A 24730-nucleotide genomic window follows, 5' to 3' on the forward strand; every position below is an offset into this window, starting at 1 on the left:
ATCCATTTTTTCGTGTCGCACTATGTTTTTAGTGATACCAGTGGAACTGGATATGGTGGATGTTCAGTAGAAAATCCTAAGAATATTGCTCATGGTATGTGTCATGAATACGATGTACACCATAGTTCTACTTGGAAAGAACTTACGGCTGTTAAATGTATATGGCTTCTTTGACAGATTTTATGAGAGATAAATGCATTAATGGTTTACGGATAACCAAAACTTTGTTTCCATTGTTCATACATGTATAAGGGCAGTATGAAGCCCTATTGGCAAGATATTGCATATGCCATTTTTGTGACTTGTTTGAAGCACACTTGTTCTTAGAGGTTGAATGGATACCTAGGGAAAAGAATGAAATTGCAGACTATATAAGTCTTATCATAAATACTGATGACTGCCGTTATGTAGTACATATTTTTGAATATTTGGATTCCCTGTTTGGGTCCTCATGAAATTAATTGGTTTGTTAGTGATCGTAACCATCGATTACCTGTATTTTACTCCAGGTATTATGTACATTCAATGTGTAGTGATGCGTTCACTGTCTATTGACAAGGTTTAAATGGGTGGTATGTTCCCCCAGTTTGCCTATTATTGGAAGTCCTTATGTATACATGCAGCAGTGTAAGGCATATTTTACTATTATTTTACCTTTGTGGAGATCGGCGTATTACTAGCCGTTTTTATATACCAAAGGAGATAGATTAATTGATCAGAAGGTATAACTGGGTGGTATGTTCCCCCAGTTTGCCTATAATTGAAAGTCCTTATGTATACATGTACAAGGCATATAGAACTATTATTTTACCTTTGTGGAGATCGGCGTTTTACTAGCCGTTTTTATGTCCCAAAGGAGTTATAATTATTGATCAGGTGTTGGGTTACATTACCTATACCTACTAACAAAGCTAATTTTTTACCTGGTAGAGGGAATAAATCGGCCTTTGGTATATTGATTTACCATTTAAGGTGTTGGCTATTAGAATGGAGTTTAGGTAGACATTAAATTAACTAGTATTAACTTGGTGATAGTTTTCATGTTGAAATTAACTAGTATTAAATTGGTGATAGTTTTCATGTATTGGGGTCATTTTTATTGCATGTGCTATATTGCATTTTTTTTTTTTTTTTTTTTTTTCATTTTATTGGTATTTTATGTATTGTACTGATGAACTATGTCAAAACTTGGAAGGAACCACATATCAATTTAAAATTATGTTATTAAATACATGTATGTTTTTTCCAGGTGTTCAGAAATGATATTGCTTTGTCTAGTCCTGTATGTGATGCATACTATAGTATAAAGGGGCGCACTCGATTATTGGTGAAGATTCTCCAACAGATTCTCAATTAGAGAAATATGTGTTTGAGGATGTTAAAAAGAAATTAGGCTCACAAATCTGGAAGGAAGAGCCGATGAGTTATTACAGGATGCGTAAAATAAACAAGTTATTTTGTGCATATAATCGTTTTGCAAGTCAACACACATTTCAATTTTTATCGAAAAAAAAAACCAAAAACAAAAAAACAAAACAAAAAAAAAACAAAACAAAACAAAAAAAAAAACAACAAAAAAACCCGGATATTTACAGAGATGGAAACTGGTTTATTATTGTGAAGAACGTCACAACTTTGCGTCCAGTTCTAATTTGGAATTAATATGCATGCAGTGTCATTCAATCTGATTAAAATTTGTATTCATTCAGGAATTTGTCACAAGTGAAAGAAATTTTTGTTTTTCGTTCTACAAATAAGCCTTTAAGTTATACAAGGATGAGGGAATTTTCTTTGATGCAATTTCTCCATTTGTTCCCGATATAAAAGCATAGGGATTATATAGTATCTTGCAGTGCTATTACCGCTGCAAGGTTTGGTTTTTCAGATAGACTTTTTAAACGTCATGGACGTTGGAAGTGTGACACTTCAAAGGATGGCTATGTGAAAGACGATTTATCATAACGTAGGATTGTGTCCAGAATTTGGGAAATGAATATCTTTTTTGTTTATTTAAATTTTGAACTATATAATTTTTCATACATAGTAATAAATAGCTTCCCGTTCTTTGGGTTCAGCATGGGCGTTGTCGTGCGACTATCCACTTTACAAAGTCTTTGGTATTTATTATAGATTTTTATGGCGTGTATATTCAGAGTGTATATATGTATACTTGGATATTTGGTACAAGTATTGGTTATACTTGGATATTTGGTACAAGTATTGATTAAACTTGGTTATTTGGTGCAAGTATTGGTTTTATGTCTAAATTGATGGTTGGTTTATACCAGGAGAAGAAGTTTTACCTGGGATTCATTCAGCTATAATTGTGAAACTTGATGTTCGAGGTGAAATATGGTTTTATTCGCTGTGCATGATGTGCATGTTTTATTGTCTGCCATACTGAGTGAAATTTTTATCTTTTTGCTCGATGTGTCCGTATAGCTCACGTTGTAATTTCCATTCTAACAGAGAGATTCTTCTTTCTCGTCCATTTCTCTGGGACATTATTCTCGTTCAGAGACAACATTTGCAGTTGACTCCTTCAAGTAATGTGTCTTGTTGTCCATGAATAAAAAATGAAGAACAGTAGTAAAGACAGGGTTTAAGTTAGAATTTTGAGGGCTTAGTCACTTTGCGCGCTATTAAATTCAACATATTTTTGTGTAACAGAAAGGGACCAAGGATGTATATTACTAGCTTCATTTTTGACTTTGTCAGATTTCAAAATACTTATGCATGATTGACATTTATTGTATGATTGACTCTATTGGCCCTATTATGAAAGATTCTGACATTGGATCCGGAAATTTAGTTCACAATTTCTCATCAGTTAGTTCCAAGGGACATTCTTGATCAACAACAGTTGGATTCCATTTTAGCTCACCTGGCCCGAAAGGCCAAGTGAGCTTTTCCCATCACTTGACGTCCGTCGTCCGTCGTCGTAGTCGTCCGTCGTCCGTCGTCGTTGTCGTCCGTCGTCGTCGTCGTCGTCGTCGTCCGTCGTCCGTCGTCGTTAACTTTTACAAAAATCTTCTCCTCTGAAACTACTGGGCCAAATTAAACCAAACTTGGCCACAATCATCATTGGGGTATCTAGTTTAAAAAATGTGTGGCGTGACCCGGCCAACCAACCAAGATGGCCGCCATGGCTAAAAATAGAACATTTGGGTAAAATGCAGTTTTTGGCTTATAACTCAAAAACCAAAGCATTTAGAGCAAATCTGACATGGCGGTAAAATTGTTTATCAGGTCAAGATCTATTTGCCCTCAAATTTTCAGATGAATCCGACAACCCGTTATTGGGTTGCTGCCCCTGAACTGGTAATTTTAGGGAATGTTTGCCGTTTTTGGCTATTATCTTGAATATTATTATAGATAGAGATAAACTGTAAACTGCAATAATGTTCAGCAAAGTAAGATTTACAAATAAGTCAGCATGACCAAAATGGTCAGTTGACCCCTTTAGGAGTTATTGACCTTTATAGTCAATTTTTAACCATTTTTCGTTAATCTTAGTAATCTTTTACAAAAATCTTCTCCTCTGAAACTACTTGGCCAAATTAATCCAAACTTGGCCACAATCATCTTTACGATATCTAGTTTAAAAAATGTGTGGCGTGACCTGGCCAACCAACCAAGATGGCCGCCATGGCTAAAAATAGAACATGGGGTAAAATGCAGTTTTTGGCTTATAACTAAACAAACCAAAGCAGTTAGAGCAAATCTGACAGCGGTAAAAGTGTTTATCAGGTCAAGATCTATCTGTCCTGAAATTTTCAGATGAATTGGACAACCTGTTGTTGGGTTGCTGCCCCTGAATTGGTAATTTTAAGGACATTTTGCTGTTTTTGGTTATTATCTTGAATATTATTATAGATAGAGATAATCTGTAAACAGCAATAATGTTCAGCAAAGTAAGATTTACTAATAAGTCAGCATGACCAAAATGGTCAGTTGACCCCTGAAGGAGTTATTGCCCTTTATGGTAAATTTTTAACCATTTTTTCGTAAATCTTAGTAATCTTTTACAAAAATCTTCTACTCTGAAACTACTGGGCCAAATTAAACTAAACTTGGCCACAATCATCATTGGGATAACTTGTTTAAAAAATGTGTGGCGTGACCTGGCCAATCAACCAAAATGGCTGCCACGGCTAATAATAGAACATAGGGGTAAAATGCAGTTTTTGGCTTATAACTCAAAAACCGAAGCATTAAGAGAAAATCTGACAGGGTTTAATTGTTTATCAGGTCAAAATCTATCTGCCCTGATGTTTTCACATGGATCGGACAACCCGTTGTTAGGTTACTGTCCTGAATTGGTAATTTTAAGGAAATTTTGCCGTTTTTGGCTATTATCTTGAATATTATTATAGATAGAGATAAACTGTAAACAGCAATAATGTTCAGCAAAGTAAGATTTACAAATAAGTCAGCATGACCAGATGGTCAGTTGACCCCTTTAGGAGTTATTGACCTTTATAGTCAATGTTTAACCATTTTTCGTAAATCTTAGTAATCTTTTACAAAAATCTTCTCCTCTGAAACTACTTGGCCAAATTAATCCAAACTTGGCCACAATCATCTTTACGATATCTAGTTTAAAAAATGTGTGGCGTGACCCGGCCAACCAACGAAGATGGCCGCCATGGCTAAAAATAGAACATGTGGGTAAAATGCAGTTTTTGGCTTATAACTAAAAAAACCAAAGCAGTTAGAGCAAATCTGACAGCGGTAAAAGTGTTTATCAGGTCAAGATCTATCTGTCCTGAAATTTTCAGATGAATTGGACAACCTGTTGTTGGGTTGCTGCCCCTGAATTGGTAATTTTAAGGAAATTTTGCTGTTTTTGGTTATTATCTTGAATATTATTATAGATAGAGATAATCTGTAAACAGCAATAATGTTCAGCAAAGTAAGATTTACTAATAAGTCAGCATGACCAAAATGGTCAGTTGACCCCTGAAGGAGTTATTGCCTTTTATGGTCAATTTTTAACCATGTTTTCGTAAATCTTAGTAATCTTTTACAAAAATCTTCTTCTCTGAAACTACTGGGCCAAATTAAACTAAACTTGGCCACAATCATCATTGGGATAACTTGTTTAAAAAATGTGTGGGGTGACCTGGCCAATCAACCAAAATGGCTGCCACGGCTAATAATAGAACATAGGGGTAAAATGCAGTTTTTGGCTTATAACTCAAAAACCAAAGCATTAAGAGAAAATCTGACAGGGTTTAATTGTTTATCAGGTCAAGATCTATCTGCCCTGATGTTTTCACATGGATCGGACAACTCGTTGTTAGGTTACTGTCCTGAATTGGTAATTTTAAGGAAATTATGCCGTTTTTTGTTATTATCTTGAATATTATTATAGATAGAGATAAACTGTATACAGCAATAACGTTCAGCAAAATAAGATTTACAAATAAGTTAACATGACCAAAATAGTCAATTGACCCCTTAAGGAGTTATTGCCCTTTATAGTTAATTTTTAACATTTTTCATAAATTTTTGTAAATTTTTAGAAAATATTTTCCACTGTAATTACTGGGCCAAGTTCATTATAGATAGAGATAATTGTAGCAACAAGAATGTTCAGTAAAGTAAGATCTACAAACACATCACTATCACCAAAACACAATTATGTCATGAATTTATCCGTGTCCATTGTTTAATATGCTCAACACCAAGGTGAGCGACACAGGCTCTTTAGAGCCTTTAGTTTTTAACAAGGAATCACAGCAGAAATTAACTTGTTACGATTATCTCACTGCATAATCATTATCCCTATAAAACAAGCGGGGCTGTTTACTGGTCTCAAACTATATCTTAAAAATATTGTCCATTCCATCTCTTTACATACTGATTGGTGGATTTGCATCTGTATCACTAGGCCTGTAGCATGTGTAGAACGAGACCCATAAGATTTTTCATTAACAAAGTTCACCCAATTAGCGGTCACCTTTTCCTGTTCGATTAACAATTCTTCTATTAACATAAGCTCTATGTCGGTGAAATCTACTGCTCTTTATGAGTTTTGTGGAATGCGGAAGATTCCAGAAAGTTGTTCGTCAAAACAATTTCGTTTTAACTCTCTTCTGCCTACCTCTAAGTGTTCATAGGACATTCACGAATGTGAACATATGTTCTCTCCCTTTTCTCTATCAGCATTTAAGGCTTTCATCGGAAGTATAGTTAATGATAGAATTATATTCATTTACCTGTGTAGGATATGAAACATGTTTTTTTTCAAAAGTGATGATTTTCTAAAAATGGTTAAATATATCACAGTGGTATCTTACTTTAACTTTGGTTAAACCTATTTATTTACTTTTGACCTTGATTATTTATCCCTAATAATTTTTATCAACTATGTATGTGCATTCAGGTATTGCAGATCAAATTTATTCGTTCATAGTGTGTTAATATGCGAGTTTTTATTGAGTCAAGCCTTTTTAGTGTGTTTTTCTATGTTGTGATGTTATGATACTGTTTCAGAAAAATGGGATGGTTTGGTACCATTATAACGGTTAATCCCGCTGCAAATGTTTGTACTTGTTCTAATTCATACGTGTTTATCGTTTCTCGTTTTGTATATAGATCAGACCGTTGGTTTTCCCGTTAAAATGGTTTTACACTAGTAATTTTTTGGGCCCTTTATAGCTTATTGTTCGGTGTGAGCTAAGGCTCCGTGTTGAAGGCCAGGCCGTTCCTTGTCTTATAATGGTTTACTTTTATAAATTGTTATTTTGATAGAGAGTTGTCTCATTGGCACTCATACCACATCTTCCTATATCTTTTCACTTTGTTTTATCTGTTAATACTGTACTGATCTGTATTGTATCGACATTGATCAAGTTCCTCCTGTGTCCTCTTTCATCAGATTCCTGAGTAGATGTCGAGGCCATCATGCGTAGGTTAGACTCTAATTAAGAAATGGCTGTTTTTAAATGAAAATCAGCACTTTTCCTGCTGATTTGAATGGCTGAAACCCACTGTGTTGACCCTTTGGTACTTCAGATGATGTATATTGAAGTGTACTGCCCATGACAATGTTAACATCCCGAATATTTTCATGTTCAGGTTTTGCAGAGTTATAATTAATTCCCCTATATTCGTGACCATTTGGTTTTGTATGATAAAGTTATATCCAGGTACATATCACATGAAACTGGATCTACATATACATACAATTGTTGATTGAAGAGTATATCTCAAATATGGAATTTTGTAGGACTAGTATGCCTGCAATTACATTGTCATTATGGTACCAGAAATATGCTTGGTGGTCTCTCTGAAAGCATAGTGCTTAGGCTCTAAAGTATCAAAACTTGTGTCGTTTAGAATGGTTACTTCAGAACCGTAGTCAACTAGTGCAAGCTTTTTTCCCCTGTAATATATACTTCAACTCTCAAGATTTGACTGCTCCCACATTCAGTGATCTCACTGTACCTATTCCTGATACTACGGCTTCAGAATCATACAACTCATGTGTGTTACTCTGATTAAAAGATAATCGAGCTTTGACTGTCGACCTCCTGTATCTTGTAGATATGGACAGTCATTGATATAATGACATTGCTTATGACAATTAAAACATTTAATATTATAATAAACTCGAGCGTTTTGTCAACAGTCACCCAAATCATACAACTACAAACATCCTTGGTCATTTCAATTACATCTAGATGCATTAGTTGAAGACCTGTTGTCATACAAATTTCACTTCAGTTATGAACAGCTATCTAGATATGGCGTATCAAACTCACAATAAATCAAACACCAGAGTTGCCAAAGGATGCTACAATAAACACGTTCTTCAGGGCATCAGCCAAACTCCACATCGACCCGGCATTGACTTATGCTATTCCAACAAAAAATCTGGAAACATATATCACTATGAGGAGACCTGTTATCTTGGTTATGTGACCTAAAACTTTTTTTTTAGACTTGAAATACGTTTATTGAAAATCACCTGAATATCATTTACCTCGTATAACCCAGGGAAGTATACACAAGGGGCCCTGTGTTAGAAATGATCCATCGTCCAGGGATAAACGGTGGACTCTATTATAAAAAATATATATATATATTTATATTTTTTGCATACATAAGTTATACATTCATATTAATTACACATACAGAGTTTGCGTATAAAATATTTATAACATTCTACAGTAAATAAAATACATCAAAAGTTCCCAAAAGACACACTACAATCTACACAATCATTTACCTTTACACGTCTGCTTGTCAGGTTTTTAAATAGCGTTAAATGCCTTTCTAATGTGCTGACACTATATTTTCATTCCCAATGCAATATTCAAGGTCTTTGTTTTCGATATAATGGCTTTTGGTCCTGCCACCTCATCATTGTAGACATGATAAAATATCATGATTGTCTGTTCAGTCATTAGTTGTTTACTATATCTGCTTAAAAATTGAGTGGCGATAACCAGCGCTCTTTCAGACCATTCCTCCAAGGACTCCTTTTCTCTTCGGACACTTTTCTTGTCTTGAACATGTGAGATTTCTAATTGTTCATGAAAACCAAATCTCTTCTTCAGATTGGATATAATGTCAGTGAAACTCCCTATTTTGGTATTTTCCAGGAGTAAGGCGTAGTTATTTCTAGTTGCATCTTTAAAAAAACAGCATAGCTGTTCTGTCTAAGATTCTGACGAGGGTTTTCCTTACACTATGTCGACTATGTGACAGTGAGTTTTTTTACACGTCTTACTTGCGAGAAATCTTGGTGTGAATGGTCATGAGGTTTTTAGTAGGAAGGTCTGGCGGTATGCTGGAACTTCTGACGTGTCAGAATGACCTGCATTATTATGACCTGGATCTCTTTCAAAGTAATCACTGATATATTGATATTCCTTCGGTCTCGTGGAGGTTGGCTATTCTGTGTCTGAGGTGCTCCTCGTGTTGGTGTTTTTGATTTGTACAATATTAGGATTGTTAAGTTTGGGTTTATAAATATTTTTGATTTGAGCGTCACTGAGGAGTCTTATGTAGACGAAACGCGCGTCTGGCGTACTAAATTATAATCCTGGTACCTTTGATAACTATTAATCAGAATAGATTGATATTAATCCCTATACATAATCGTAACCATACTGATAACGATAGATCGCTGAATAATATCTAGGCATTTGATGAAATAACTTTCAATTTAGGCCATATTTGCTAATTCAATATTTTTGTTCTCCCTCAGCGAGTTTCGTTTTTGATGTTTTTTGTCAATTGATTTTGTCATGTGATTGAATTTTCCTCGGAGTTCAGTATTTTTGTGATTTTACTACTTTTTTTTTTCTTTTTTTTTATAAACCCAGATACATGTATCTCAGAGTTAGACATCTTGACTCAGGTACATTATACCATATGTATGATATATTTGTTATAATGCCGGCCTAGTTGAGCATTTATATATAAAACATTAAAGCACCCTTTGAAATGAGTAATTTGCAAATCTTAGTTGCACCTTGTGTTATACATACATCTTAAACAGTAGAGTCTCTTGGTGACAGTATTTGTAGGGGAAAAATTCTCATATGTATCTTTATTTGTGTCAATTGACTCTGTATTCTTTTCTGACTAACCTTTGATTTTGTCATTTCAGAGAGCGACTAACGTGGCTTTGATAGTACAAAAATTCCCCCCTGCTCTTGAAAATCAAATAAGTAAACAGAGAGCTCCAGGCGAAAGGTACTTAAAAGAGGGACAAAAGATACCAGAGGGACAGTCAAAATCATAAATCTAAAATAAACTGACAACGCCATGGCTAAAAATGAAAAAAGACAAACAGAAAAACAATAGTACACATGACACAACACAGAAAACCAAAGAATAAGCAACACGAACCCCACTAAAAACTAGGGGTGATCTCAGGTGCTCCGGAAGGGTAAGCTGATCTTGCTTCATATGTGGCACCCGTAGTTTTACTTATGTGATGACAAATCCGGTAAATAATCTAATTCGGTAGGTCACATTCATGAAAAGGAAGAGGATTGTAGTTACGACGTAAGGAACATATCCGATATCATTTGTGAAACGGTTTTTCCATACCGGTCAACCAACTCGTGATGGCGTCCGTAAAATTTACAAAGGTATGATTTCAACTTCACCATTTGGAACTCTTGGTTTAATAGCTTCCTTGTTAGCAGCAACCCTCTATCAAGAAAATCATGATAGGAAATGCAAGCACGGGAATATCGTATCAATTGGAAGATATATACCCCGTATGCAGCTGCAATGTTGCTACTTAGAATTGGAAAGTTCACAATTGGAAAGCTGAAACTATCTCTCTTTCGTCGTAAAGTTTTGTTTTCAACCGACCCTTATTGTCAATTTCTACTAAATGTAAGTCAAGATATGAGACCGAATTACTGTATCTGTAGTATCCTTTATCTCTAGTTCGATGGGATAGATGAGTTCAACATAGTCATCAAATTTTGAATTATTTAGTGGAAGAACATTATCTATATAGCGGAAAGTAGAGTTAAGGGATAATGCTAACTTCTTGTCCTTCTTCCTAAGAAGTTCCTATATGAAGTCAGCCTCATAATAATAAAGAAACAAGTCGGCAAGAAGAGGGGCACAATTTGTACCTATTTGAATGCCGACAGGACATTCAAACACCGTAGAAAGAACACTGACAACGCCATGACAAAAAAGAAAGTGACCAACACAGAACACACAACACAACATAGAAAACTAAAACATTAACAATACAAAACCCACAAGAAAAAAATAAAATGAGCACAAGTGCTCCAAGAGTATAAGCATATCTTTCTCCAAATGTGACACTCGTCGTGTCGTTCATGTTAGTACACACCTCGTTAGAATATACTTCAGTATGTCACATTCGTGGAAAATTGGGTAGGGATTGTAGTTACGACATTGGAATATATTCGTTGTCATATGTGAAAGAGATAATTCATAATTATCAACCAACTCGTGATTACGTTCGTTAAACTAGAAGAGATGATTTCAACTTCACCACCTGGAACTAATTATAATTTAGTTAAAATCAACTCAGTTATAAAAAATTTTAATAGCATTCACAATATTTAATACATTTCAACTTTATATATTCTTTCACACAATTTAATAAATATAATAATACAAACATTTTAATAGCAGTAACAATATTTAACATATTTTAACTTCTTTATATATTCTTATACAAAATCTAATTTCTAGTATAATACAAATAACATATCACTCTAGAACACAAACAAACACTGGGCGGTTTGGTTTCTAACATATGCAGGATACGGATATTATCGAAAACACTTAATAATACGATCCAATTCTTGTCGGTTATCAATCGTTGGTCACAATGAAAAAGGACAAAAATGTTAAGATGTATCGGAAAACTTGCTTACACTCTAATGAATTCGAATCTTGCTATAGAAAAATGAAACCATTAAGTTAATAGAATTAATATATTAAAAAGTCATCTGATTTTTTACCAAGGAATATTTATTATAACAAATTGTACTTATTTTATAATTGATTTCAATATAAATAAAACTAAAGCATTAAACCGAATGTAAACATAGATGATTTAAGGTTGGCTACATATACAGCAACACAACATAAGGTCTGTTACCGAGAAAATTTTTAATACATCTAGTTTTGGAATACAGTTCTTTAAAAAAATCATTATAAACTATTCCAATCACTATTTTGATATTTTGTCACACTTTTAATTTATCGACATGGGGAAGCATCAAGGGACAATTTGTCGGTATTGATAGAACATGATACGGTAAACTCTTAAAAAATATAAATGCTATGTCCTATCCGAATTCAAGCTTTTTTAGAGAAGAAACTTCATGTGTTAGTTCGATTTAAAGCTTTTAAATTCAAGAAAAGCGTCTGATTATCGAAATTATGATTCAATGCAACATAACAGACGCTATCATCCACACTTCTGTATTTCAGGTCAACTAATTGAATATAAATGTCAGGCGCCTTTAATTCAGATAATAAAACAGTGATGAAAGGAAGGATTGCGTGAAATTGCTACAGTTAGTTTACACCCCGTATAACCCCGATCGATACAAACGAACCCGGACGTTGACGCGTTCGAGTGGAGCACATCATGTACCACTGAGTTCAGACAGAAAAGAATTTATTCTTTTTCGAATATTATGATCCAATATATTCTTTGTCATAACATTCATTCTTTACTAAAAAGGTTTTTCAAATATGTGACACTTTTATAGGCAAATATTATTTATCTGTATCGGGGTTATACGTAGTGATTGCAAAAAAACATATTATCATTTACATGATTTACACATAATTCAAAGGGACAAAATTGCTACTCAAACTTAGAAATACCTATTATTTAATTGCATTACATTACATCACTATATTCTTGAAATAGAGATAAATTAAAACCGCCAATGAAAGTTGAATCAAACATTAGTTATCATATTTTGTAAACTTGGTTAGAAGAAGACAGCAAACATTATTGATGCTAGAGGTAGGTGGCTACTCATAAAACCATAAACATTAGACCACGTTTAGTAAAAGCAGCTTTTCCGATGAATTTTATCACAATTACAGAGGACAAGCATAAACGCATAATCAAAAACAGTTTCGCAAAGTTGAAAAACATGATTAAAACATGTTTGGAATGAACAATAAGAGAGCAAAACAACATCTCTGAAACCAAACACACATAACGGCACATTTAAGGCCTTAAACAATAGACAGGTGTATATACGTAAGTACAATACAACATATGTAAAACATGCCTAGAATTGTAGCAAATCTATATACTGTAAATACAGATATTATTGCATACATTTTTAATATTTTATACACCTAAAATGCGGTTTTAATTTTTGCGATATTTAGAAAAGCGTGTATAATTCATATAAAAAAATTGCAAAATGCGAGTTTTATATATTGCAATTATAATCCTATCGCATTTTTCTTAATAATAAAAACATTGCAATAATTTCTCAATTTACAGTATTTCACAGTCAAAAACCCCTAGCATGAGTAATTGTAAAAAGACAAAATATAACCGTACCGTTTTATGCAACACAAAATAACAAGGGTCTCTCGGTCAGAATATTTTTACGGTTTAAAATAGTTTTACATGGTAAGTACAATCAGTCAACATCAGTCATCATACATAATAATTGATAGGTATTGCATTCCTTATAGTGCTTAATAAAATTATAGGTAATTACTTATTACTCGAGACCTCAAACATACATTCATAACAATTATTAACATACACACACATACTTTTTGAGACTAAGTGTCAAACATAAGCAGAACCACGAGTGTAGTCGAAGCATTAAACAGTAGGGTCAGGAGAAACATGTCCAATAGGTGATAACATCGGTTTTCGAGGTAAGATTTTGTCAGTTATGAGTTGTCGATTATCAATCGGTGGTAACGATTGGAATCTCATTTTCCCGATCATTTCGTGCTCCATAGTCCAGGGATAACCCATTTCAAAGTTATTTTGCTCAGCAGGAGTGGGATCTATCTGTTCACCATTCGATTCTTCCAACGTTGGATGGATCATATTAGTATTTACAACACTGGCACATCGCGAAATTTTGCCTTTTGTTCGGGTGGACTCTCTGAAAAAAAAACCCACAGGAAAATATATTTAATCTTATCATAGCACCTAAAAACGTTTTATAGAGAACAAAATTTAGTACAAATATTATCTGTCAGTGGAACGCATCAAACCATATAAGCTATGTATTGCAGTATAACAGAGTTGCTTTTTTTTCTTTTTTCTTTTAAACTCTCTAAGAAGTTAAAGATAACTTTTTCTCAAGGTAAATCCTTAATACTATAAATAAAAATCATAAATACAACGATATTTGATTATAATTGATCTCCCAGCTACAGACACTAATTCGCCGATGTTTTTCATTATGCAGTGACCTTAGCAAGATACCACTCGTTATAACGTCCAAAACCATATAGCGAAAGTGCGAAATCAAATCATATTGAAAGAATGTAGACACATTAGCCCTTGCAGGTAAGTAGAAATAACAGCTTCTTAAATAACAGATTTTAATGCAACATCTGTCAAAGAATAATTTAATTAACAAATGGGAACGCATTGAAAAAAATAAAAAAAACAAACAAATGTCATTGCTTTCAATTCACGTATCTGTCGCCCTTTCCACGTTCTCTGCTTTTTGTTGTTTATCCATGTTACGATCCAGTGAATTTAGGCAGCTCACCTGAACCTTAACAGCTTGCAATCAACGTAGCATTCCGTTCAGATAGATTAAAAAAAGTAGTTTCTTCTGGGGCAAAGAGAAAGCCAGCAAGTCATTCCATCCAAAAACACATTTCAGTAGATTTAGACATACTGTGGATTCATTTATTTTCGTGGGTACCAATTTTCGTGGATTGAAGAATACCCGTATTTTCGTGGATATTTGATTCCGTGGTTTTGCCAGTCTACATTCAATCCAACAGAAAATTTGCAGTTCGTTGAACATCGAAATTCGTGGTTCACCTGTACCCACGAAATCCACGAAAATTGGTATCCAACTAATAATAATGAATCCACATTAGACAAAGACCTACGATTTCTCTGAATTTCCTTTACAACACCTAACTTTTCCTTGTTGACTAGTGTATCACGAATGAACATAGTAAAATATATTACTCGGTATTGAATCATAAAGACGAATTTAAACAAGAGTTTATCACCAATGTGATTTCAACGTTCCAATTACCTACCTCCACTTTTTCTGTAGTAACATGCCCTCTGCCACTATCGTATGCGTATGTTTTTTACATATCTACATTGACACGCAACGCACGTGCATGGTCATATTATGCAGACTTCATCAGAATAAGTATCGTCCTTACATAAAATATATTCCAATAGAGTGATGTGTAAAAATGACTGCAAAAACATTACATAAGGTTTGTGATGACCATCACGAATTGGTTAACATTTATTAAATACACTTCTTGTGTCTCAATATACTAGCAACATACATTGTATTTTCACAGTCTTACATCTTTAGATACTAGAATACTAGTAGTCGTCTAATCTGATACGAAACCGAATTTTACAATTTGATAGAGTGTACATTCGCATAGTGTGTAGTAAATGCACAATATTTCACCGGGAAGTATCTTTCTAATAAATTTATAAGGTTTGAACATCCGAAAATAACTGTCATAACTGTCATATATAAAGAATAAAACATGGCAAAATCCGTGTCATATGTCGTATTATCCCGAGACACCAATATCAGCCCAAGGGCCTGTATTTAATTTTTCAATTTAAACGTAAAAAATGACATTTTTGCACCAAAGGGAGATAATTTGGAGCTTTTTCAATGATATAAACATTTTTAAAGTCATCGATTTGTTTGGGTGATTTTTGTACCATGTTATAACTAATAGTGTAATAAATAAAATTTGTAATGAAAAAACACAAAAATGTTTAATTTTTTGCTTATTCTTTTGTACCCACGAGTCTCCTTAAGCTTACATAAATATAAACTGACTTTATGTAAAAGTAGGTGTGTGAAAAGGGTATAATAAAGGGTGTGCATCAAAGTTGCGCGATATTGATTAAACAGCAGGCTATTTATCAAATATTCAAAACCACTGTATTTACTACTAAACATATGATAAAAACTGTTACCACAGAGGTATGTCTCATCTTTTTTGTAAGTTATGCAAATATTCAAAGTTAATGAACCCTGAATGAAGGTACAATGTTAAACAATCTCTATGAAAATGACATGTATCAATCCTAATACAACTGCATAACAAATACCATTGGCTTAAACACAAAAATTAACTTGTATACAATATACAAATTTCAAGTCAATGGGGGAAAGGGGGGGGGCGGCGCCAAATATTTTCCATAAAATGAGATGAGCAAATGCTTACAACTGAATACCAATAAACATTGGACTACCACTAATAGTTCGAATTGAACTGACCTAATTGCGAACTAATTCATGAAAACTATGCCAATTTTTTTTTAAAGTCAATTGACCATGACTCAGGGGGCAGAGACAAATAATTTTCATGGAAATGAGATATGCCAATGCTTATAAAACTGCATACCAAATATATTTGACCTATATAGTTACCCCTATTGGTTCCCCATAAACTGGCCTAATCACAAACTAATACATGTTAACTAAGCAAAAGATTTCAAGGCAATAGACCATAAATGAGGGGACAGGGCCACATTTTCTAATTAAAAATAATGTGTTCTAATGCGTATACAACTTTTGAGTCTTTATTGACCTACCACTTATGGTTCACCTTTAAACTAGACATAACCATGCACAAACTAATACATTGTTGATATCGCCGCCTCCGCCAGAAATAGCATACATATGTCTCACTTTTTGACTCCGTCAAGGCGAGACAAGAAAAAAGATATAATATAATTGCCAATGAGACGACTCTCTACCAAACTTCAAATGAAGTAGATGTTGCCTTCGATATGCAGATGAATTCATACCCTTAACATTTTTGGAGGGTTTCTACAAAATAGGTTTACAGATCGTCTCACATCGTCATGGACCTAACTCATTATTACTGTTAATGTTATGGTTCCTATTTATGGATATACGATTTATGTACAGATCTCAAAGAAGAATTATCGCCGATGCTATATATGATCAATGGCAATCACGTGATGAAGTATCTATATCATTGACCCTACGACACATATTTGCAGTTGTTGAGTTTGGTGATAAAAGTGTGGCATATATTGCAGAGATTATTGAAATCAAACTGCTCTTAAAGAAGAGAGCCAATCTAGAATTGACTTATACATGATCAAATTTAAGGACAGATATAACCTTAACTGATTACATCACTAACTAATCGTTCCGTCTTTTAGGTTTTTTTTATAATATGTACATGTACCTGTCTGAAATTGAGAAAACAAATATGTCTCAATCTACTGAAATCTGCTCTTGGATGGAATGACTTGCTGGCTTTCTATTTGCCCCAGAAGAAACTACCTTTCTCTCAAATAACTGACCCCGAAGTTTGACATAGTGCTAGTATCTCTTTGACGATAGAGCATTTGAATTTTTTAGATACCTACCTATGTTTCTTTCTCACAAAAAACACTAAAAAGACCATCACTCCAAAAGCAATAATGGCACCAACAGCAATAGGCACAATAACTCCAGTTTGATTTTCTAGAAGAGATTAGAAATGATAATGTTAAACGAAGATAGACATAAATTATAGCTTATTTACTTGAACTGCTTCCTTTAGCTTCTAATCATTTTCGGAACATTTATATTCAATACTGTAATCATATGAACATTATTTGTACTGATATTAATATTGATTGTTTATAAAACAGAACTATATTAATTTTAACTCAAAGAATAAAATGGAAACGTGGACCTTTTGAAAAAACAGCTATCTGACCGATGAGACAACTCTGCAGAAGAGACCAAATGACAATTAAATTAACAGCTACAGGTCATCGTATGACCTTCAACAATGAACAAAGCCCATACCGCATAGTCAGTTATAAAAGGGCCCGAAATGACAAATGTAAAACAATTCAAACGAGAAAACTAACGACATAATTCAGTGAAATTGACACAACAGTGAACTTGGGCCTATAAAAATCAAGAAGAAATTAATCCGTATAAATACAACGACTTGGTTTAGAATAAATTTGTTTGTTTCTGACACATTAAAACCCTCCGAGTGAATCATTACCATTTCCAAACTAGAAGCTTTACACATATATGAATATATTTGTTGGTTAACGCAAAATTATGTCGGTGTTATAATATTAGTTACTCAGTGTGCAATTGTCCTAATACGAGAATTTATCGGGTCAATACAATTCATATCGGGTGAGGCGATAAATATCGTTACAAGCACTATTCGTGCGTTATACATCTCTGACTAAGGGGTTAACTTGATGTTCACATGAATACGGATTCAATATTAATGAGGTCGAACTATTCACTTGCAAGTTAATATTTCATCATCAATGTTTCTCAACTTATTTTGAAAAAAATGAACCATACTAGCTGCTAAAAGCGAATCATTATTTCACTATTTTAATTTCATTAACGATTGAATAAAATAAAAATTTTAGAATAAATTTGTTTGTTTCTGACACATTAAAACCCTTTGAGTGAATCATTACCATTTCCAAACTAGAAGCTTTACACATATATGAATATATTTGTTGGTTAACGCAAAATTATGTCGGTGTTATAATATTAGTTACTCAGTGTGCAATTGTCCTAATACGAGAATTTATCGGGTCAATAAAATTCATATCGGGTGAGGCGATAAATATCGTTACAAGCACTATTCGTGCGTTATACATCACTGACTAAGGGGTTAACTTGATGTTCACATGAATACGGATTCAATATTAATGAGGTCGAAATATTCACTTGCAAGTTAATATTTCATCATCAATGTTTCTTAACTTATTTTGAAAAAAAATGAACCATACTAGCTGCTAAAAGCGAATTATTATTTCACTATTTTAATTTCATTAACGATTGAATAAAATAAAAATCATATTTTTTATATATAAATATCTCGTTGCTAGTGCTCTTTTTTAAGGAAAGATGTTTTAGTTAAAGATTACAAAAAATTACAAAAAATGTCAAAAATTTATTATAAAAGGCAATAACTCCTTAAGGGCATATTATGCAGTTACAGGGGTGATAATGTATAATTTTCTTTACCGTGTCTTTTGTACTTTTACGTGGTTGTCTTTTTCTTTTTTCAGCCATAGTATTGTCAGTTCGTTTTCGATGTACGAGTTTGAAAGTCCATCTGGTATCTTCGCCCCTCTTTTGTGATTTTTAAAACATTAACAGGTTCCCATGGAACCTTGATATTCGTGAATTGTATCCCTCACTTTGAAATTCACTCAGGATAAAAATGCCAATATCAACGCCCATTATATGTGTAAAGTTCAAACAAATCTATGGCTTCCATGAATTATTTCTTAAATAGACCATACACTTATTGTTTACGTCACAAATACTAGTTATAACTATGTTCAAAAGAGCATCTACTAGTTTTATACTACAAGAGAGTAAAACTTTGGAATATAATAAGCAAACAGGCTTGGGTGCTAAACAGAAATAAGGTGAAAACTATTTGAAAGTTACGTGGAAAGAAGAATTTACCTGATGATTCATTCACTGGACTTTCTGCAACAGGGTCGGCCACTAAAATAGAATTTGAAATCAGATACTAAATGTTTTATTATTTTCTTTGTATTGCTATTCAGACTGCCGGTAGCCTTTTCTTCGTTTCAATATTTTTCATGACTTTGACGCTTGATTTTGCCCTTTTGTTGTCGATTGTTCATTTTGTCTGTTCCCTTTTTGTCTTTTTTTTTAAATTTTTATACAACAGTAAAATAAGGTTTTCCGGAATTGTCATTGTGAAATAAGTTTTCTAAAATAACTCAAAATTTGTATGTCCTGGTATATCAAATAGTTAGTAGTGCATCATAAAGATGGAGTTCCGATGATATAATAGAGTGCCAAATGCTAAAACTTAAATCATGCTGAACTGCAATTGAAATACATCTTTTACAATACAAGTTTACATTCATATGTCATCATATGAATTTATATTGTATGAGGTGCATTTAATTTTATAACAAAATATTGTTTACACTAACAAAACAAATTGTCTCTATTGATTCCAAATAATCACAACAGACATGAGATACTACTGTTATCTGATTGAAGACACGAAATCCCTTCAAACTCTTGACAAAAATTAAAGGAATAATGTTTCCCATTCGAATTCAGTAAGGAATTAATCTCAATAAGTTTAAAATGTTGACTTACAATAGTTGTTAACTAATTTGTCATTTAGTGTGTGGTATTATTTGTTAGATTTCGATAAAGCTATAAAAATTTCATGTTTTTGTGTACTAGTATTTAAGAACAGTTGACTATATATTCATACTTTCAATCTACTTTATATAAATGAATTTGCTTATATTGTGTATTTCAACTGGAGGGCAATATTCTATGGATATTTACTAATGATAACGGCCATACAATTTTAGGATTGTATTTCATTCTATATTGGTATAATTCTATATGAATTGTATTTGGAATATTGCATTATATTGCACAAAGAAAAGATATATTTAGTGCGCTTAAAGGGGCACTAGCTGTCAAATTCGTGTCAACGATTTAATTCAAAGTCATCTCATCTTTTATTTATAACAATGTAAAATACTATCCAACCTATTAAAAGTCTAAAATAAATAATAAGCTGGGCTCGAGCATGAAAATACGTAGCTTCGTTTCGTGTGTATATTAGTCCGGACGCCATCTAATTAACTATCGAGTTGACCTCTAAAATCATGCGATGACCATATAAGCGATGTGAATAAATATAGATATAAATAATTTAAGCAAACTCGTGCTGTTGGATTATTCTAGGTCTATTTGATTTCATTTTATAGATGAAAAATAAATGTTTATCGTCGTTTTTACCTGTATAATAATGAACTTTTTGTGGATGGAATCAGACAATCAATTGATTTACCTTTGTTACACTTTCAATGTTGAAAATCCATACTGGCTGCTAAAAGCAAATATTTATTTCACTATTTCCATTTCATTACTGATTGAGTAAATAAAACAAAATATAAGATTTTTTATACATCTCGTAGCTAGTGCTCCTTTAAGTTATAACGGTATATGCTATAACATGTATACTTATGGTTAACTGTTTGTTGTACATTCTGTTTCAGTCAATAATTAATACATTTTGTCTCTCTCAGAATATTGAATTAAACTCTTTTTCTTTGTTTTTGATAGTATCTTGTTTGATTGACATTTGAAAATTTAAATTCACTCTGACCGATGGCCGCAGTGAATGTTAGTTTTTATAGACTCAAAAATCAATATTAATATAATTAAAGGACGGTCATTGTATTCTCTCACCATTGCATACCGAGATTAAATTAATGACAAAAGTTTGTCTTTTCAATTTTTTCACGATTTACTTAACATTAATAGGGTTAGAGTATGAATATTGTAAATTGAATCATTCGTACAAAGAAAATTGTACATGCGATATCATGCATTATAAAAATCAAATCGGGTCTATATTCAACAGCATGCATGCAAATACCCAACAATTAAAAAAAAACCACCAAACCATAAAACGTTCGCGCTATCAAAGGCATTGTTTTACTCACCTGAGCATTCACTTTCATTTCTAGAAGCGATGTAATGTGTTGTTAAACCAACAGGACAGTTTTTACAGTTTACTTGTCCACTTTCGTCTTGGTACGTTCCTTTAAGACACATAACACAAGTTCTGTTGCTCCAGTATGTACCAAAAGGACACTCGTCTACAATAATTCACAAATCTACTATCAATAATGTTCTTTTTTATGATTTAAAACCGTTCCACCTATATCAAATTCTGATGACCTTGTCTGTGTATCAAACATATACAACAACATATAGAGGCGATTTACCTTAATTTGTGTCCAAAAGAAACAAAGGACACACATTATAGACGAGATCACTCAGACTTTATGACAAAATTATGTTTTGATGATGGTGATGTGTTTGAATATCTTACTTTACTAAACATTCTTGCTGTTGACAGTTTATCTCTATGTATATGATAATATTCAAGATAATAATCAAAAACTAAAAAAACATCTTATTGATGATTGTGGCCAAGTTTGGTTACATTTGGCCTAACAGTCTCAGAGAAGAAGATTTCAATAAAGAATAACGGACGACGATGACGGATGACGACGTACAACGGTCGCCAGTGATAAAAAAGCTCACTTGGCCCCCCATGAAACTTTGGAGGAAAAAAGCAAAACAGTTCAAGTCTTTTTTACAACATCTTCTTGTCACCAAGCAAATTATAAGTTTGTACTTTTGTAAAGTTTGTAGAATTTCTATTCTGAAAGGACAAAAAATGTTTAAAATGTTCAGAAAATAGAAGATTTTATTCTCGTAACCTTAATGCTCTTCAACTTGTTATTCATTTGACATTTATAACTTGTTTCCTGGTGATTTTGTTTTGTTGACGAAACGCGCTTCTGACGCAAATACTAAGTTTCAATCTTGGTATTTATGATTAGTTAATTTCCTTCCAATAGTTATCAAAGGTACCAGGATTATGATTTAGTACTAAACACTTTATAAAAAATGTTGGATTTGACCCAACTTTTCGATATTTCATAACCTAATACATCCTATGAGATGTCTTGTGATATATAGACAATAACTGTTTAGTGTTTTTTAGATAACAGCTGTATTTGTACGAGGCTATGAAACAAGGTGTATGCGAGCTTTTAGCATTCATCTGAAGACGGGTTCGCAAACAAAAGGAATCTCGAATGGTCAACAATGATACATAGCTCAAGGTGAATAATTACTAATTTTAACAGTAAAGCAAATAACAAAACATTGTCCAATTTGAATCAGGATTGTACGAGTTGTCCTAGTCTCTTCAGACTCGACATTCACTAAACATGCATACTAAAATTGAAATGGTTGTTTTTGTTTCACAATCATACACGTGCACATTCATGTTTTAAAATCGATAGTTGACATCGTAGAAAATGTTATCAGACAATTGGTGTGATTCCTATTGCTCTATAAAAATGTTAGAAAACAAATAGAACGTATAAAAGAAATCGTTAACTCGCAATTAATATGTCATTGGAATGCGACTGCAATACACATTTTGAGGTCACGCAGGTTCATACAATACTTAGTCCGGCAGTCGGCGGAGCTTTGAAGCGATATCTATATAGTATACAAATACAGCATAGCGAAAGATTTATGAAAATTGTTGTTTTTGTGTAAAATTGACCTTGCTGCCATCTTCGTAAATTTGGGATTTTTCGAGAAAAAAAAAATTCGAAAAAAAATAACGTTATTTCATTTTCTTTATTATAAATGATTGAAATATAAATATATTAAAATTTTGATAACAAAAAGTTTTTAGTGAAATAATGTTGAGGTTCCTCTCAATCAATAACTCAATCTATTGGCAGATTTCGCCATTTGATTAGGGACTTTCCGTTTCATCGGAGTTCGTATTTTGTTATTTTACTTTTGTTCATATCTACCATTATTTATTCATTGGGTCAATGTGTTACAACTTTAAAACTGATTGATATTCTGTAATATTGACGACATCAAATATGATCGTTAAATGCTACTTTTTAGGCAGTTAAATATCACACCATTTATATTTAAACAACTATTTCCATACCACACATTAATTCTTGCTCAACTGTTCCATCTGGACAGGTAATGACAGTTGCTATTTTTAATGAAGACAAGTCAGCAGAATATACAGTGCCTTTGTCATCTATCGTCAGGACATCCGTGGTATTTAGTTGATTAAGTGACATTGTTAAATCTATATATGCTACAACCATTTCCAATAATCCAGGAGAAACTTTTAAAGAGAAAAATATTTACTATTAAGGCATTTAATTGCTGTTAAGTCAATCAGTCACATTTATGTATATCCAAACGAGTCAAAATTTGCGAAACCAAACAACAGTGGAAAGCTTATTGAAAATCCACATCGGTCAAAGTTCCGGAAGACATGAAAAAATAATCTAAGAATACGGTATAAGGTGGTCAACTATACATATGAACAAAACATTCCAGGACATAGTTTAAATGGGAATGTGTTGTCAAAGTGGCATTATTAGAACCAAGTTTGGTAAACATATGTTCAAAGTTCTATGATTCCCGCGAGAACTGTCTAAATCAAAATATCGATACACTGTTAAAGAGAAAATGAAAATAAATTACATATAAGTATATAAGCTTTTTTGCAAGCGATAAATTAATTTACGGACGGACAAAACTATTGCTAATTTACACCGCAACAAGGACAGCCATTTATGTGTTAAAAAGTTAATAGATTATGACAAACAATAATGTGTATGTCAGTTAATTGGAAGGATAGAAAAACGCACACACGACTATCTAGAGATATAAGAAGATGTGGTATGAGGGCAAATGAAACAATTTTCCATCTAAGTCACAATTAACTAAAAGTACTAAAACCTTCAGAACAGAACTTAAACACTTAAACACTAGTGCTGAGTTCGTCTGAATATGAATTTTAATATTTAAAACACACACGTTTACATTTTGAACACTTAAATAAGCCCTGAATTTTAATAAACAAGTGGCATTAAATAGTTAACATTCGGTATAGATGCTTAAAACGTGTCCTGAAGTGTCAGATATCCGTATAATTACAAATTCTGCATCCTTTAAATTGCATATATATGAGAGCTCACTTGTTTCCGGAAGATTTGTTGTACATGAACATGTACTTTTGATCTGAACAACAGGGTAAATGTTCCTTTCTATAATACTTTCATATATGTATTATTAATCAAAGTAAACTTTCAACACTGATTCTACAGCTATCCAAAGTGTTAAAAATATTTCATATAATATCGAAACTATCCAATTAATTTACGTATTGATAAAGTTACAGCTATGCCTAGGAACCATTTGGTTTTAAATGTGTGCTACTCTCTTTTATGTTCTTTCTGATCAAGCCCGAATAAGTGGTTCAATACATGAAGTGATGAAATATTTTTTAATTGGATTATCTTCGAGATTTTAAATGATTTATCTTACAATGTAACACAGTCGCATGCATTGGTACTCCCCTAGTCTCCACTTGCATG

At 32.9% G+C, this 24730-nt stretch overlaps 1 protein-coding gene across 1 annotated transcript in view; it reads right to left on the minus strand.

Moving 5' to 3' along the window:
* Positions 1–11043: 11043 nt before the first annotated feature.
* The window catches only part of LOC143081029 (uncharacterized), a 28240-nt gene continuing 14553 nt past the window's right edge, over positions 11044–24730 (minus strand). The window contains exons 4-8 of the mRNA XM_076257264.1: positions 23281–23469; positions 21230–21385; positions 19185–19226; positions 17105–17201; positions 11044–13625 (exon numbers count right to left, since the gene is read on the minus strand). Coding sequence (XP_076113379.1) covers positions 13334–13625; positions 17105–17201; positions 19185–19226; positions 21230–21385; positions 23281–23469 — 776 coding nt within the window. The 3' untranslated portion in view covers positions 11044–13333. The remainder of the gene's footprint in view (positions 13626–17104; positions 17202–19184; positions 19227–21229; positions 21386–23280; positions 23470–24730) is intronic.

The sequence above is a fragment of the Mytilus galloprovincialis genome, chromosome 6 (assembly GCF_965363235.1).
Source record: "Mytilus galloprovincialis chromosome 6, xbMytGall1.hap1.1, whole genome shotgun sequence".
Taxonomy (NCBI): Eukaryota; Metazoa; Mollusca; class Bivalvia; order Mytilida; family Mytilidae; genus Mytilus; species Mytilus galloprovincialis.